Source organism: Mesoplodon bidens (assembly GCF_964165515.1).
Source record: "Mesoplodon bidens genome assembly, chromosome: 1".
NCBI lineage: Eukaryota > Metazoa > Chordata > Mammalia > Artiodactyla > Ziphiidae > Mesoplodon > Mesoplodon bidens.
Genome location: NC_138176.1, coordinates 213,822,934 through 213,837,112, shown reverse-complemented (window position 1 = coordinate 213,837,112; position 14,179 = coordinate 213,822,934). Strand labels below are relative to the sequence as shown.

Sequence of the window (14,179 nt, the reverse complement as noted above, 5' to 3'; positions counted from 1 at the left end):
CTGCCAGGGCTGGCTCTCCTTCCCCACCTCACAGATGGCTGGCAACCCGAGGAGATTCTTTAAGGCATAGCTCTCTCCCACTTACCTGCGTATTTTCCTCTCTGTGAGAGAGATCTTCTTCTTTTTCTTTTTATTTTTTTTAACATCGTTATTGAAGTATAATTGCTTTACAATGCTGTGTTAGTTTCTGCTTTATAACAAAGTGAATCAGTTATACATACACATATATCCCCATATCCCTTCCCTCTTGCGTCTTCCTCCCACCCTCCCTATCCCACCCCTCTAGGTGGTCACAAAGCACCAAAGTGATCTCCCTGTGCTATGTGGCTGCTTCCCACTAGCTATCTACCTTACGTTTGATAGTGTATATATGTCAGTGCTGCTCTCTCACTTCGTCCCAGCGTACCCTTCCCCCTCCCCGTGTCCTCAAGTCCATTCTCTACATCTGCATCTTTATTCTAACTTATCCCCCAAATTCATTCCACCTAGGAAAGGTAAGCATTCTAAAACCTTTTGTGCTCACTACAGTATTTTGTTAGCCTTAATTGAAAAAGTAAACTTCAAATCCTTTTTTTTTTGAGTTGCCACTAGCTCTGATGTTTTCATTGAAAATTAAATTTTTCTGTTTTCCTCTCCCAAAAGATTCTATTTTTAAGTGTCTAATATCCCCAAGGCCCCATTTCAGGCCTTATGTTATATAGCCTCTGTTTTATTTGGCACTATTGTCTTTGCCCTCCTCTTTGACTATCCTTTCTTCTTTTTCTACCATGAAGCATGATTTTTCTTTCCTTCTTGTGCTCGTTTATCTGATTCCTTTTGAAATCTGTTCCACGGAGAAAATGATTCTCGTTATCCTAGGCACATAGAGAGACATCACCTTACTTTGATTTCACTTGTATACAACGATCTATGCATAGTATTAATTATACAGCACCATTTTTTGTTTGTTTGTTTGTTTGTTTTGCGGTACGCAGGCCTCTCACTGTTGTGGCCTCTCCCATTGCGGAGCACAGGCTCCAGACGCGCAGGCTCAGCAGCCACGGCTCACGGGCCCAGCCGCTCCGCGGCATGTGGGATCTTCCCGGACCGGGGCACGAACCCGTGTCCCCTGCATCGGCAGGCGGACTCTCAACCACTGCGCCACCGGGGAAGCCCTACAGCACCATTTTTATATGGCACCTTAGCATAACCTTATAGGTGTTTCATGCATGTATAGCTTGAGTATCAAAATAAAGTCTAAGATCCTCTAGGAAAAACATATTTTTAATTTTTGCTTAGGTCTTATTGAAATAGATGCTTAGTAAATGTTTATTGAGGTATGTAACTCATTGGCTAGTAGTTTACTTATACATTTCATATAGGATATCATGAAATTTTTAGATCAATGCAAGTAGAAGTCATCAGGAATACATCATCACATAATAATTGTTGTTTTCTTTTGATTGAGGAAAAAAATTAACTTCATTTAATTTGGTTGGCAATGAACCAAAGTGACCTGTGCTGTATAAAAGAGCAAGGATCACCATTAATGGAAAAACGTGTTGCTATGACACTGATAATCAAAAGGAGTTGGTGCCTTGTCTTTCATGAAGGCTCTCTTTTGATGGGAATATAGAAAGTGGTATCATATTTCATTTATTTATTTTTATTATATTACTATAGAAATATATTTTACTTATATATAAATTTTTGTATATTATACTATGTAATTAACATTTTAATATATTTTTAATGTGTGAGGGAAAATTGAAATTTTCCACTTAACTTTGCTAATTCTTTGCTACTTCTTTTCTGACAAAGAAGATATAGGGTATATGTTGAACAAAAATTATAATGCTAGCAACTACTGACAAAGTACTATGAAAAAGGACCTTCTCACTATTTATAATACCCCAATTTGTGCATTGCCATCACACACAAACGTTAAGAAGTGGATCTCTATTCACTATGAGCCATGATACATAGGTGAGAAGCAACCACAAATGACAACTGAAAATTGACAATTACTTTATTTCAAGATAAAATCTGTATAAAGTTCCTAAAAGCCTAAGGGGTGGCATATATGGGAGATGGCATTGCATGAAGACAATATGAAATAGTAGAAATTGTATGTTGTAAGCTATTGAAATATAAAATTAGCTACTTTACCTTCAATTCCATAGAGCAGTTGATCTAGGTGATGAGATTATTACCTAATAATGGTACTTTGAAGGTTTATAAGACCATTTAGTAGTTAGCATTTTGAATTTACTGTAATTATATATTTCTAAAGAAACCATTCTTCTGTTTCCTTAAAGAACTTAAAACCTTCTTCTGAAATTGTGTTTATGGTTAAAACTGGCAAAGTAAATATTTTCAAAGGGAAACTTCAGCACTATCTCTGCCACATTTGCATTCCACGTACCCAAGTGGTAGAATTAGAAAAATTAACTTTTTACTAATTGGTGCTATGATCTTTTGAAACTACCTTAAACTCATACATTTGCTAAGCTATAAAATGTAGAACTTCTATTACATTAAGATCTTTTTGAAAAGTTCTTTCCAGATCTCAAGTTCTAGAATTCTAAGTTACTGTCATTCAGTATTTGTGTTGATCTAGAAGAAGCAAGATCAATCTTCTTTAGTAGTGGATTTTCAGTGGACTTTAGAAACAGAATTGGTAGGGAAAAAGAAAGCTGGAGAAGCAATTGCTCCTTATGAGGATGGATGAAATTCTAACTCTTAGAGACTATTTGTGAGTTACCTCTAAATGTAATTACAAAGCATGTCTGAGAAGATTGGAGTCGATGACTTGATCATGTGAAAACAGGAGAAAGTATGAATCTTGGTTTCTAGCCATAAACTGAATTCTCAAAGTTCTTATGATTTTTATAATTAAAATAGTTATTTTATTAAAATCCCAATAATGCTTCATCCTTTCATAGTGCAGGAAACTGGTGTTATGGCATCCCTTGTGCTCTCTCAGTTGGAGTGTATGGATATAGGGTAGAGTCAGGATGAAATGCCATCTGTTTCTCCCAAGAGCAGCACTATCTGGTTTGGCACAAGCAAAGCTGTGAAGCACAGGTCTCCTTGTTAAATTATTCTTTAATCATTTTGGAGATAAAGAGAGGGAAAATGCTACCTCACAGTGTCCTTTGAAGAGAAAACACTTCAGAATTAACCATTTTCCTCAATGGTTTATTACGAGATCAAATCAGACCTAGAAGAGATTTACAGATAATACAGTAAAAGCATAACTGATGGTTACTTGAATCCTGGTCAATAAAACCTTCAACAGTGGTAGTTACAGGGAATACTTCTTTTCCACCGTATGAGGAAAGCTTCTATTTGCAGAATTTTTTTTTAACTCAGTAAATCTCTATTTTTATTTTTCAATTGTAAATAGTTTTAAAAGATTGGAAATATTTTAAAGCTTTCAGTCTAATATGAAAACATTTTACATGTGTTTATGTATATGTACATGACAGTATGAATGCTTGTTATTAAAAAAGAAAAAAAAAACAGTGAGGTATTTTGCCTGTTTCCTCATCCTAGGCACGTAGAGGTAAAACACTGGTGCATCTAGTCACTTCCACATTTTTAATATCACACTCCGTCAAAGGCAGAAAGCAGGTGGAGTGGGGGTATGTGGCTTGGCATGGAGCCACCTTCCCATGGCCAGACGTGTGATGGTTCAGGGTATCTTCTCTGGAGTCAAAAGTGTCTGGATTCAAATTCCAACTGTATTACTTCCTAGTGTATAATAGGGACAAGTTGCTTACCATTTTTGATCCTCATCTGTAAAATGGTGTTAAGAGTATAAACATTATAGGGTCTTAGAATTAAATGATATAATCCATGGAAAGTACTCACATACTACCTGGCACATAGTGACACTCAGTATTCTTAGGGGTTGTTTGTCAGTCCTTGCCAAAAGAGGGAATACTCTCTGTTGAACAATCTGAAGAACTAGTAATGGAGACATTGATGAGTGCTAATGGATTAAGGCTTTACTCAGGGAAATCCGTGGCCAAATGTGTAGAAGGGCGGTGAGGAGGAGAAGCCTTACAGCACATTTCAACCTTACCACATAAGTAGCTAGAAATGTGTCTTGTTGTAGTTTGCCTCAAGTCATTGTATGGATGAGAACTCACCGACCTCACATGATGACTTCAAGAGGGCCGACCACATTGGTAAACATAAAAATGGCGGCTTTCAATTCTGTTCAACTGGTATCTTCTCATTCTCTGCCCCACTTATTTCCCCATCGTGTTTCCTACGTTTGAATTTCCATTTGGTCACTTCCCATGGCTCCCCACAGACTCGTGGATAAAGTCCCAAGTCTCTGGCTTGGTGTTCAAAGTCCTTTACAATCTGGTCTCCAGAATTTTACCAGACACATCCACCATGTCCTGTCATAGGACACAGCAATCCAGCCAAACAGAGCTCTTTGCAGTGCCCTCAAATACCTCTCACTCTCCCACTTCAGACCTTCACTCATGCTCTTTCCTCTTCCTGTGTCACCATATTACTCACTCTTCAAGCTCCAGCCCCTATGTCAACTCTCTCATGAAGTATTCCTTGCTCATGCCAGCAGGGCGGTCATTTTTTATCTTATAAATTCTTGCCCCAATTTTTTCTTGTCCCACAGTTTTCACATTTTTAGCTGGAATCACAGTAAGAGATACATTTTGCATTAACACACATTTCATTCTCAAACACACACACACACACACATGCACACACAATGCTAAACAAAAGCTTCATGAAACAATACTTACCCTCATTATTTGCAGTATTAATCTAATATTGCCTCTTTTCTATTTCATTTGGAAAAAAAAAGCTCTGGCTGCAATGTATTAAATAGACTTAAATTACTCTTCAATTGTATCATAATCTGAAGTTTGAAAAACACTGGTCTACACAACTCATACAGAATATTCTTTATTATTTATTGTGTATAGGCATTATGTTCCCTACCAGATTAAAAGCTACTCAAGGGTGATACTATGTGGTGCAACATAGAGTCTTTTGCAGTATCTAATCATGCTTTTCATATTAGTTCCCCAATAAGTATGTGTGGAAGCAAAAAAGGAAAGAAAAAAGTAAGGGAGGGAGGAAAGAAATATGAAAAATATCTCTGGAGTTGTTGATTATACTCAGAAATTAAGGTTGTTGCTATTTAGCAAGTCAACAGAGAGAGATCATTCAAGTTATTTACTGGGGAAATTTCCAGTCCATGGGGTATCTGCCTCTTCAAATAACTTCTTCTTCAATCTCAATTTAAACTTAGAAATTAGTGTTACATCATGGACTCTAGGACAGAAAGAAAAATAGTGAGAATAAAATGACTAATAGAGAAAAGGTAACCTCATACACACTGTGTTCCTTTTCTCTGTTGAGTATTGAGGGGAAGGAGAGGATGGGAGTAAGACCAAGGGTGTGAAGTGTTTCTCCAGAGGTGAAAAAAGCTTTTGACTTGATTTCGGTAAGGCCCGTGAAAAAGCAGTTCTGTCATTCCTGTATGTGCGGAACACATCGGTATGTGCTGCATACATCAAGCAATTTCTGTGAGCTGTCTGTAAACAAAGTCAGCGCTAAGCACTAACACTCCCAAGCCCCTCAAGTCTATAAAAGAAACCAGGAAGTACACTCTATCTCATGACATCTCAAATACTGCTTTTCAATGAGTTGAAAGATTTTTTTTTTCTCAGATTCAAAGAGGAAAATTTTGGATGAAATTTAAAGTTGAGAAGTCATACAAATGACATACAATTACTGTAATGACATACTCAGTTTGACTGGGATTTGAACATGAGTCTTTGTTATTCAAAGTCCATCCTCTCAACTACCTGTTGTACTGACTCTGTATACAACTGACCCTTAAGTAACATGAGTTTGCACTGCGTGGGTCCACTTATACGCAGATTTTTTCAATAATAAATACTACAGTGCTACAATCTGAAGTTGTTTGAATCTTTGGATGCAGAGAAACCTTGGATAGGAAGGGCCACATATGAGTTATAATTGGATTTTCTATCGCATGGAAGGAAGACGCCCCTAACCCCCAAGTTGTTAAAGGGTCAACTGTTCTGTATACAAAGTAACAACATAAAAATAGTACTTTCCATGAACAGGAATATTTTTTCCACATCCTTTGTAAACATTTGTTTGCTGTTTTTTGATCTGCAACATAACAGTGAGTATACAGAGACAAATCCAACAAATGCAGAATTAAAAAATATATAAATGTCAATAAGTTACAATAATATTATATGAAACAAATCTTTCCATAGATCACTGAGAACTAAATCCTACATACTTCACTTTTAAAAAATAATATTGCAATGGAAGTTTTAAGAATTACTGTAAGATATTGGTTTTCTATTGCCAAAAAATAATTATTAAAAATAAATATATAATATACATAACAATGTATTGTCTTCACTTTTGTGCCTTTGAGAGAAATACGTCATTTGAAAAGGCAGATTTATGGTGGCTCTATCCCCAAGAATGTAGGCTTGTTGCAATTATTGAATTTCATTAAAATTTATTGTCTCTTTAGAATATATATGTAGTATATGGAGAGAGAGAGAGAGAGAGAAATGCTATGTACCAAAAAGAGATGCACTAATACTGAGATTTTAGTATTTAGTAACTTTAACATGCTCTAAAACATTCAGTAAAATATCCACTGCCCAGAGAGTGCCTATTTAATTATTTCATTGGACAATGTTAGTTTAGTTGGATTACAAATATTGTTAAGTTTCAAACTCATACATTTATTCCTCACTAGTTCTGTCAGATATTATTTTGTTTCAGAACCACAGACTGCTTCTGCCAACCATCTTAAAAATTCACGCCATTGGTGAGAAGCAGATGGAGTTAGTGTATGAATACTGAAATCAAGGCTGAATTCATTACAATTAGAAAATTAATTCCAAAACCATACCCGATGCAGTAGTATACATACAGTTTACTTTGTTTAAATATACTAGGCTGTTGATTGGCAAAATAAATGTAAATTTTACTGCAACTGCTTTAACACAATTTACTTTTTTCAGAAGTCAAAAATACAACCACTCCTGTATTATCATCAACTTCTGCAACAAAAACATCTGTACCAACATCAAACACAACGTCAACACCAAATGTTGCAGAGAATTCAACAGTTGAAATATCTACTAAAGGTAGGATTAACTCTTCATGAAATTTACTTTAACTTTAACAAATTAAATTAGTAGCACCCATATAAATTAATCATAGGAAAGTAATTTGGGAATCACATATCTGTGTTATGAAGGTCTAGGTTATTTCACTATTTTGAAACTCATGTGTTATTTTGGGTTGAATACAAAACCATGAGATCACAGTGGGCTTCTTCGATGATATCGCTTTGGGTCACTTCCTGTTTGGGAATGATCCTATTGTGATGGTTACATATACAAAGTTTATTTTTAGAGAAGAAAAAATTGTCATTTCTCAGTCATAAAAATATCTTTCTAAATATTCCAGTCCCCCACTTAAGCAGCACAGCTAACAAGGTGAAACTGTATTCATAACAGAGCTGCTTGTATATTTTGGAGATTAATCCTTTGTCAGTTGTTTCCTTTGTCAGTTGCTTTGTTTGCATAGCACAGGGAGATCAGCTGGATGCTTTGTGACAATTTAGAGGGGTGGGATAGGGAGGGTGGGAGGGAAGCTCACAAGGGAGAGGATGTGGGGATGTATGTATACATATAGCTGATTCACTTTGTTGTACAGCAGAAACTAAACACAACATTGTAAATCAATTATACTCCAATAAAGATATAAAAAAATAAAGTACTAGGTAAACTGTGCAGAGCCAAATGTCTCCTCCCTCAAACACAGCATGTGTATATATAAGAACCAAGATTTTATGAATGTCACATAGTAAAAATAGAACCCTTGCCCTAATCACAAAAGGACATTCTAACATGTTTTAAGAGAAAAGGGAATGCTACCATGAGTAGCAAATCAGTAAGTTGTGTTCACTACTTAAAGCAGATCTTTATCCTTTTATTGGTCCCCCTGTCCTGTATGAGTGCCATCGTATCTGAAACAACATTTACTACATGCTCACTCTACGCAAGGAATTATTCTTCATACGATGAAGATTAAAAAGATGACTAAGGGCCAGTCGGAGCATGCGGCAACTGCAGGGAGTGGGGGGAGGGGCATGGGAAAAAAGAGGTGACTAAGGGTTAGTTACTGCCCTCAGAAGCCTAGGAGAGGGCTTTGTACAGAGTGGGAAATCAGTGGATTGTTTCATAAATGAAAAAAGTTAATTAATTACAGGAGTTTGCTAGTTCCTTTATTATTTATGTTTATTGGAAGTTTCAAAGCCACAACTAAATCAACAAAATGAAATCTTATTTTGGGGAAAAAAGGCACATTACTCTTAGGTCCTATTGACCAGGTAATTTTTCCCACTGGGGAAAATAAAATGATTTTAAATAATTCACTTTTAAAGAGACCTAAGTAACAATCTGCAGTAGAAATTTGCTTTTGGGACCTCTCATACAAAAGTGTGTGTGTGTGTGTGTGTGTGTGTGTATCGGGCCACCCAAGCATTCAGTACTTACATTCTTCACCTTGGACAAAAGAAGCTGGAAAATGGAGAAATATAGACAAAGGTTTACCCAGTACCTATAGAAGGACTTTGATTCACCTTCAGATTTGACTTACTTTTCTTTACTCCATGACAGGTGAGATGAAATTGTAATTAATAATAATGTCATCTATCTAGGATCTACCAGCAAGGAACTCTTAGAAACATCTCTGCTGTCAACACTGTCTTCAGTAACCACAGTAGTTAATGGTGAAGGTGAGTAATGTATCTGTTTTGCCATCATTTTTCTTTTATGTATATCATCACATACCTTACCATAATAGTCACCCTTTTAAAGTATTCAATTAAGTGGGTTTTAGCATATTCACAAGCTTCTGCAAACATCTGGGACATTTTCATCACCCCCAAAAGAAACCCTACATCTATTACCAATCACTCCCCATTCCACCCTTCCTCTAACCCCTGGCAACCACTACTTTCTGTTTCTATAGACTTACCTATTCTAGAAATTTCATATAAATGGAATCATATGATATATGATCTTTTGTGTCTGGCTTCTTTCACTTAGCATAATGTTCTTAGATTCATCCATGCTATAACATGTACCTGTAGTTTATTTTTTTCTATGACTGAATGATATTTCATTGTGTAGATAGACCACATTTTGTTTATCTGTTTATTAGTTGATGGACATTTGGGTTGTTTCTACTTTTTGCCTATTGCAAATAATGATGCTAAGAACAATTATGTACATGTTTTTGTGTGACCATGTGTTTTCATTTCTCTTGGGTATTGTCAAAAATTAATGAACAGAAACCTCAGTATTTCAAATAGAGTTGATGGGCCAGAAGAGGGAGCTCTCACACCCTGAGACAATAGCAGAGCCCAACAGGAAGCAGAGACTCTCTTCTTTCCTGGCAAGGACTCAATCAATGAAAAGTCAGGGACTCTTTGTTTACTATCGCCCTCCCCACTTCCTTTTCCCCTCTATAAAAATGTTCTTCTTCCCTTGCCATGTGGGAACTTACACATGACTTGCCATGGTTGCAGACCCTGAATTGCAATTCTCTTCTGATCCCAAATAAATGCATCTTGGCTGGAGAAATATCTGTCAGTCCATTGGCTTCAGGTCAACAGTGAATACCTTGAAGTGGAATTGTGGAGTCACATGGTAACTCTATGTTTAACTTTTTGAGGAACTGATTTCCAAAGCAGCTTCACTATATTACATTCCCACCAGAAAGGTATAAGGGTACCTTCTCTGCACTGATGAGTCTGTCTCCAGTAAAAGGAAAACTTATATCCTGCCTTTAGGCAGAAAAGGGAGATATTTTAATGCATTTGCTACTTCTTAATTGCATTCAGTTTAAAATAATTTTATATCAAAGATGCATATTTTGGGGTGACATATTCTGGTTTCCTTTAGTAGTTTGTGCAGTGGATCAAATCAGAGAAATACTTGCTCAACTCAAGATCACAAAGATTTAGATCAATGTTTTCTTCTAAGAAGTTTATACTTTCAGGTTTTAAAGTCTTTGATATAGTGTGAGTTAGATGTCCAGCTTCATTCTTTTGCATGTAGTCATCCAGTTGTCCTAACACCATTTGTTGAAAAGACTATTCTTTTCCCATTTGAATTATGGTAGCACCCTTGATAAAAGTCAGTTGGCCATAAAGGTATGTTTTTACTCCTGGACTTTCAATTCTAATCCATTTATCTGTATATCTATTCTTATGCCAGAATCATACAGTCTTGGTTATCATAGCTTTGCATTAAGTTTTGAAATTGGGAAATGTGAATCCTCCAACTTTTTCTTCTTTTTCTAGATTGTTTTGACTATTCTGGGTCACTTGAATTTCCATATGAATTTTAGGATAAACTTGTCCTAACTTTCTGCAAAAAGTCAGCTGGGATTGTGATAGGGATTGCATTGAATCTATAGATCAATTTGGGAAGTACTGCCATCTTCACAGCTGTAAGTCTTCCAAATCATGAATACAGGATGCCTTTATTTAGGTCTTCTTTAATTTCCTTTGATAATGTTTATAGTTTTCAGTGCAGAAGACTTTCACTTCTTTTGTTCAATTTATTCCTAATATTTTATTCATTTTATTGCTATTGTAAATGGAATCATTTTCCTCAATTTTGTTTTTGGATTGTTCATTGCTACTGCATAGAAATACAATTTATTTTCATATATTGATATTATATCCTTCCACCTTGTTGAACTCATTTATTGGTTCAAGTTGTGTGTGTGTGTGGTGTGTGTATTCCTTAGTAATTTCTATATATAAGATTTATCTGCAAATGGAGATAGTTTTACTTCCTCCTTTCCAATATGGATGTCTTTTATTTTCTTGCCTATTTGCCCTGACTAGAACTTCCAGTTCAATATTGAATAGAGTGGTAAGAGAGAGCATCCTTTTCTTGTTCCTAATTTTAGGGGAATGATTTCAGTATGTCACCATTAAGTATGATATTACTGTAGATTTTTCAGAGATGTCCTTAATCAGGTTGAGGAAGTCCTTTTATTTATTTATTTTTTTTTTTCTCTTTTTTTTTTTTTTTAATTAGTTTCTGCTTTATAACAAAGTGAATCAGTCATACATATACATCTGTTCCCACATCCCTTCCCTCATGCATCTCCCTCCCTCCCACCCTTCCCATCCCACCCCTCCAGGCGGTCACAAAGCACCGAGCTGATCTCCCTGTGCTCTGCGGCTGCTTCCCACTATCTATCTACCTTACGTTTGGTAGTGTATATATGTCCATGCCTCTCTTTCGCTTTGTCACAGCTTACCCTTCCCCCTCCCCATATCCTCAAGTCCATTCTCAAGTAGGTCTGTGTCTTTATTCTCGTTTTGCCCCTAGGTTCTTCATGACATTTTTTTTTTAAATTCCGTATATATGTGTTAGCATACGGTATTTGTCTTTCTCTTTCTGACTAACTTCACTCTGTATGACAGACTCTAGGTCTATCCACCTCATTACAAATAGCTCAGTTTCGTTTCTTTTTATGGCTGAGTAATATTCCATTGTATATATGTGCCACATCTTCTTTATCCATTCATCCGATGATGGACACTTAGGTTGTTTCCAGCTCCGGGCTATTGTGAATAGAGCTGCAATGAACATTTTGGTACATGTCTCTTTTGGAATTATGGTTTTCTCAGGGTATATGCCCAGTAGTGGGATTGCTGGGTCATATGGTAGTTCTATTTGTAGTTTTTTAAGGAACCTCCATACCGTTCTCCATAGTGGCTGTACCAATTCACATTCCCACCAGCAGTGCAAGAGTGTTCCCTTTTCTCCACACCCTCTCCAGCATTTATTGTTTCTAGATTCCTTGATGATGGCCATTCTGACTGGTGTGAGATGATATCTCATTGTAGTTTTGATTTGCATTTCTCTAATGATTAATGATGTTGAGCATTCTTTCATGTGTTTGTTGGCAGTCTGTATATCTTCTTTGGAGAAATGCCTATTTAAGTCTTCTGCCCATTTTTGGATTGGGTTGTCTGTTTTTTTGCTATTGAGCTGCATGAGCTGTTTATAAATTTTGGAGATTAATCCTTTGTCAGTTGCTTCATTTGCAAATATTTTCTCCCATTCTGAGGGTTGTCTTTTGGTCTTCTTTATGGTTTCCTTTGCTGTGCAAAAGCTTTGAAGTTTCATTAGGTCCCATTTGTTTATCTTTGTTTTTATTTCCATTTCTCTAGGAGGTGGGTCCAAAAGGATCTTGCTGTGATTTATGTCATAGAGTGTTCTACCTATGTTTTCCTCTAAGAGTTTGATAGTTTCTGGCCTTACATTTAAGTCTTTAATCCATTTTGAGCTTATTTTTGTGTATGGTGCTAGGGAATGATCTAATCTCAAACTTTTACATGTCCCTGTCCAGTTTTCCCAGCACCACTTATTGAAGAGGCTGTCCTTTCTCCACTGTACATTCCTGCCTCCTTTATCAAAGATAAGTTGGCCATATGTGCGTGGGTTTATCTCTGGGCTTTCTATCCTGATCCACTGATCTATCTTTCTGTTTTTATGCCAGTACCAGACTGTCTTAATTACTGTAGCTTTGTAGTATAGTCTGAAGTCAGGGAGCCTGATTCCTCCAGCTCCGTTTTTCGTTCTCAAGATTGCTTTAGCTATTCGGGGCCTTTTGTTTTTCCAAACAAATTTTGAAATTTTTTGTTCTAGTTCTGTGAAAAATGCCATTGGTAGTTTGATAGGGATTGCATTGAATCTGTAGATTGCTTTCGGTAGTAGAGTCATTTTCACAATATTGATTCTTCCAATCCAGGAGCATGGTATATCTCTCCATCTATTTGTATCATCTTTAATTTCTTTCATCAGTGTCTTATAGTTTTCTGCATACAGGTCTTTTGTCTCCTTAGGTAGGTTTATTCCTAGATATTTTATTCTTTTTGTTGCGATGGTAAATGGGAGTGTTTTCTTGATTTCATTTTCAGATTTTTCATCATTAGTGTATAGGAATGCCAGAGATTTCTGTACATTAATTTTATATCCTGCTACTTTACCAAATTCATTGATTAGCTCTAGTAGTTTTTCGGTAGCATCTTTAGGATTCTCTATGTATAGTATCATGTCATCTGCAAACAGTGACAGCTTTACTTCTTCTTTTCCAATTTGGATTCCTTTTATTTCCTTTTCTTCTCTGATTGCTGTGGCTAAAACTTCCAAAACTATGTTGAATAAGAGTGGTGAGAGTGGGCAGCCTTGTCTTGTTCCTGATCTTAGTGGAAATGGTTTCAGTTTTTCACCATTGAGGACAATGTTGGCTGTGGGTTTGTCATATATGGCCTTTATTATGTTGAGGAAAGATCCCTCTATACCTACTTTCTGCAGGGTTTTTATCATAAATGGGTGTTGAATTTTGTCGAAAGCTTTCTCTGCATCTATTGAGATGATCATATGGTTTTTCTCCTTCAACTTGTTAATATGGTGTATTACATTGATTGATTTGCGTATATTGAAGAATCCTTGCATTCCTGGGATAAACCCCACTTGATCATGGTGTATGATCCTTTTAATGTGCTCTTGGATTCTGTTTGCTAGTATTTTGTTGAGGATTTTTGCATCTATGTTCATCAGTGATATTGGCCTGTAGTTTTCTTTCTTTGTGACATCCTTGCCTGGTTTTGGTATCAAGGTGATGTCGGCCTCGTAGAATGAGTTTGGGAGTGTTCCTCCCTCTGCTATATTTTGGAAGAGTTTGAGAAGGATAGGTGTTAGCTCTTCTCTAAATGTTTGATAGAATTCACCTGTGAAGCCATCTGGTCCTGGGCTTTTGTTTGATGGAAGATTTTTAATCACAGTTTCAATTTCAGTGCTTGTGATTGGTCTATTCATATTTTCTATTTCTTCCTGAGTCAGTCTTGGCAGGTTGTGCATTTCTAAGAATGTGTCCATTTCTTCCAGGTTGTCCATTTTATTGGAATAGAGTTGCTTATAGTAATCTCTCATAATCTTTTGTATTTCTGCAGTGTCAGTTGTTACTTCTCCTTTTTCATTTCTAATTCTATTGATTTGAGTCTTCTCCCTTTTTTTCTTGATGAGTCTGGCTAATGGTTTGTCAATTTTGT

The 14,179-nt window shown here is 36.3% G+C and overlaps 1 protein-coding gene across 1 annotated transcript in view; it reads left to right on the top strand.

Moving 5' to 3' along the window:
* The window catches only part of EMCN (endomucin), a 102,571-nt gene that overhangs the window by 28,056 nt on the left and 60,336 nt on the right, over positions 1–14,179 (top strand). Inside the window, exons 2-3 of the mRNA XM_081224673.1 lie at positions 7,047–7,172; positions 8,753–8,830. Coding sequence (XP_081080799.1) covers positions 7,047–7,172; positions 8,753–8,830 — 204 coding nt within the window. The remainder of the gene's footprint in view (positions 1–7,046; positions 7,173–8,752; positions 8,831–14,179) is intronic.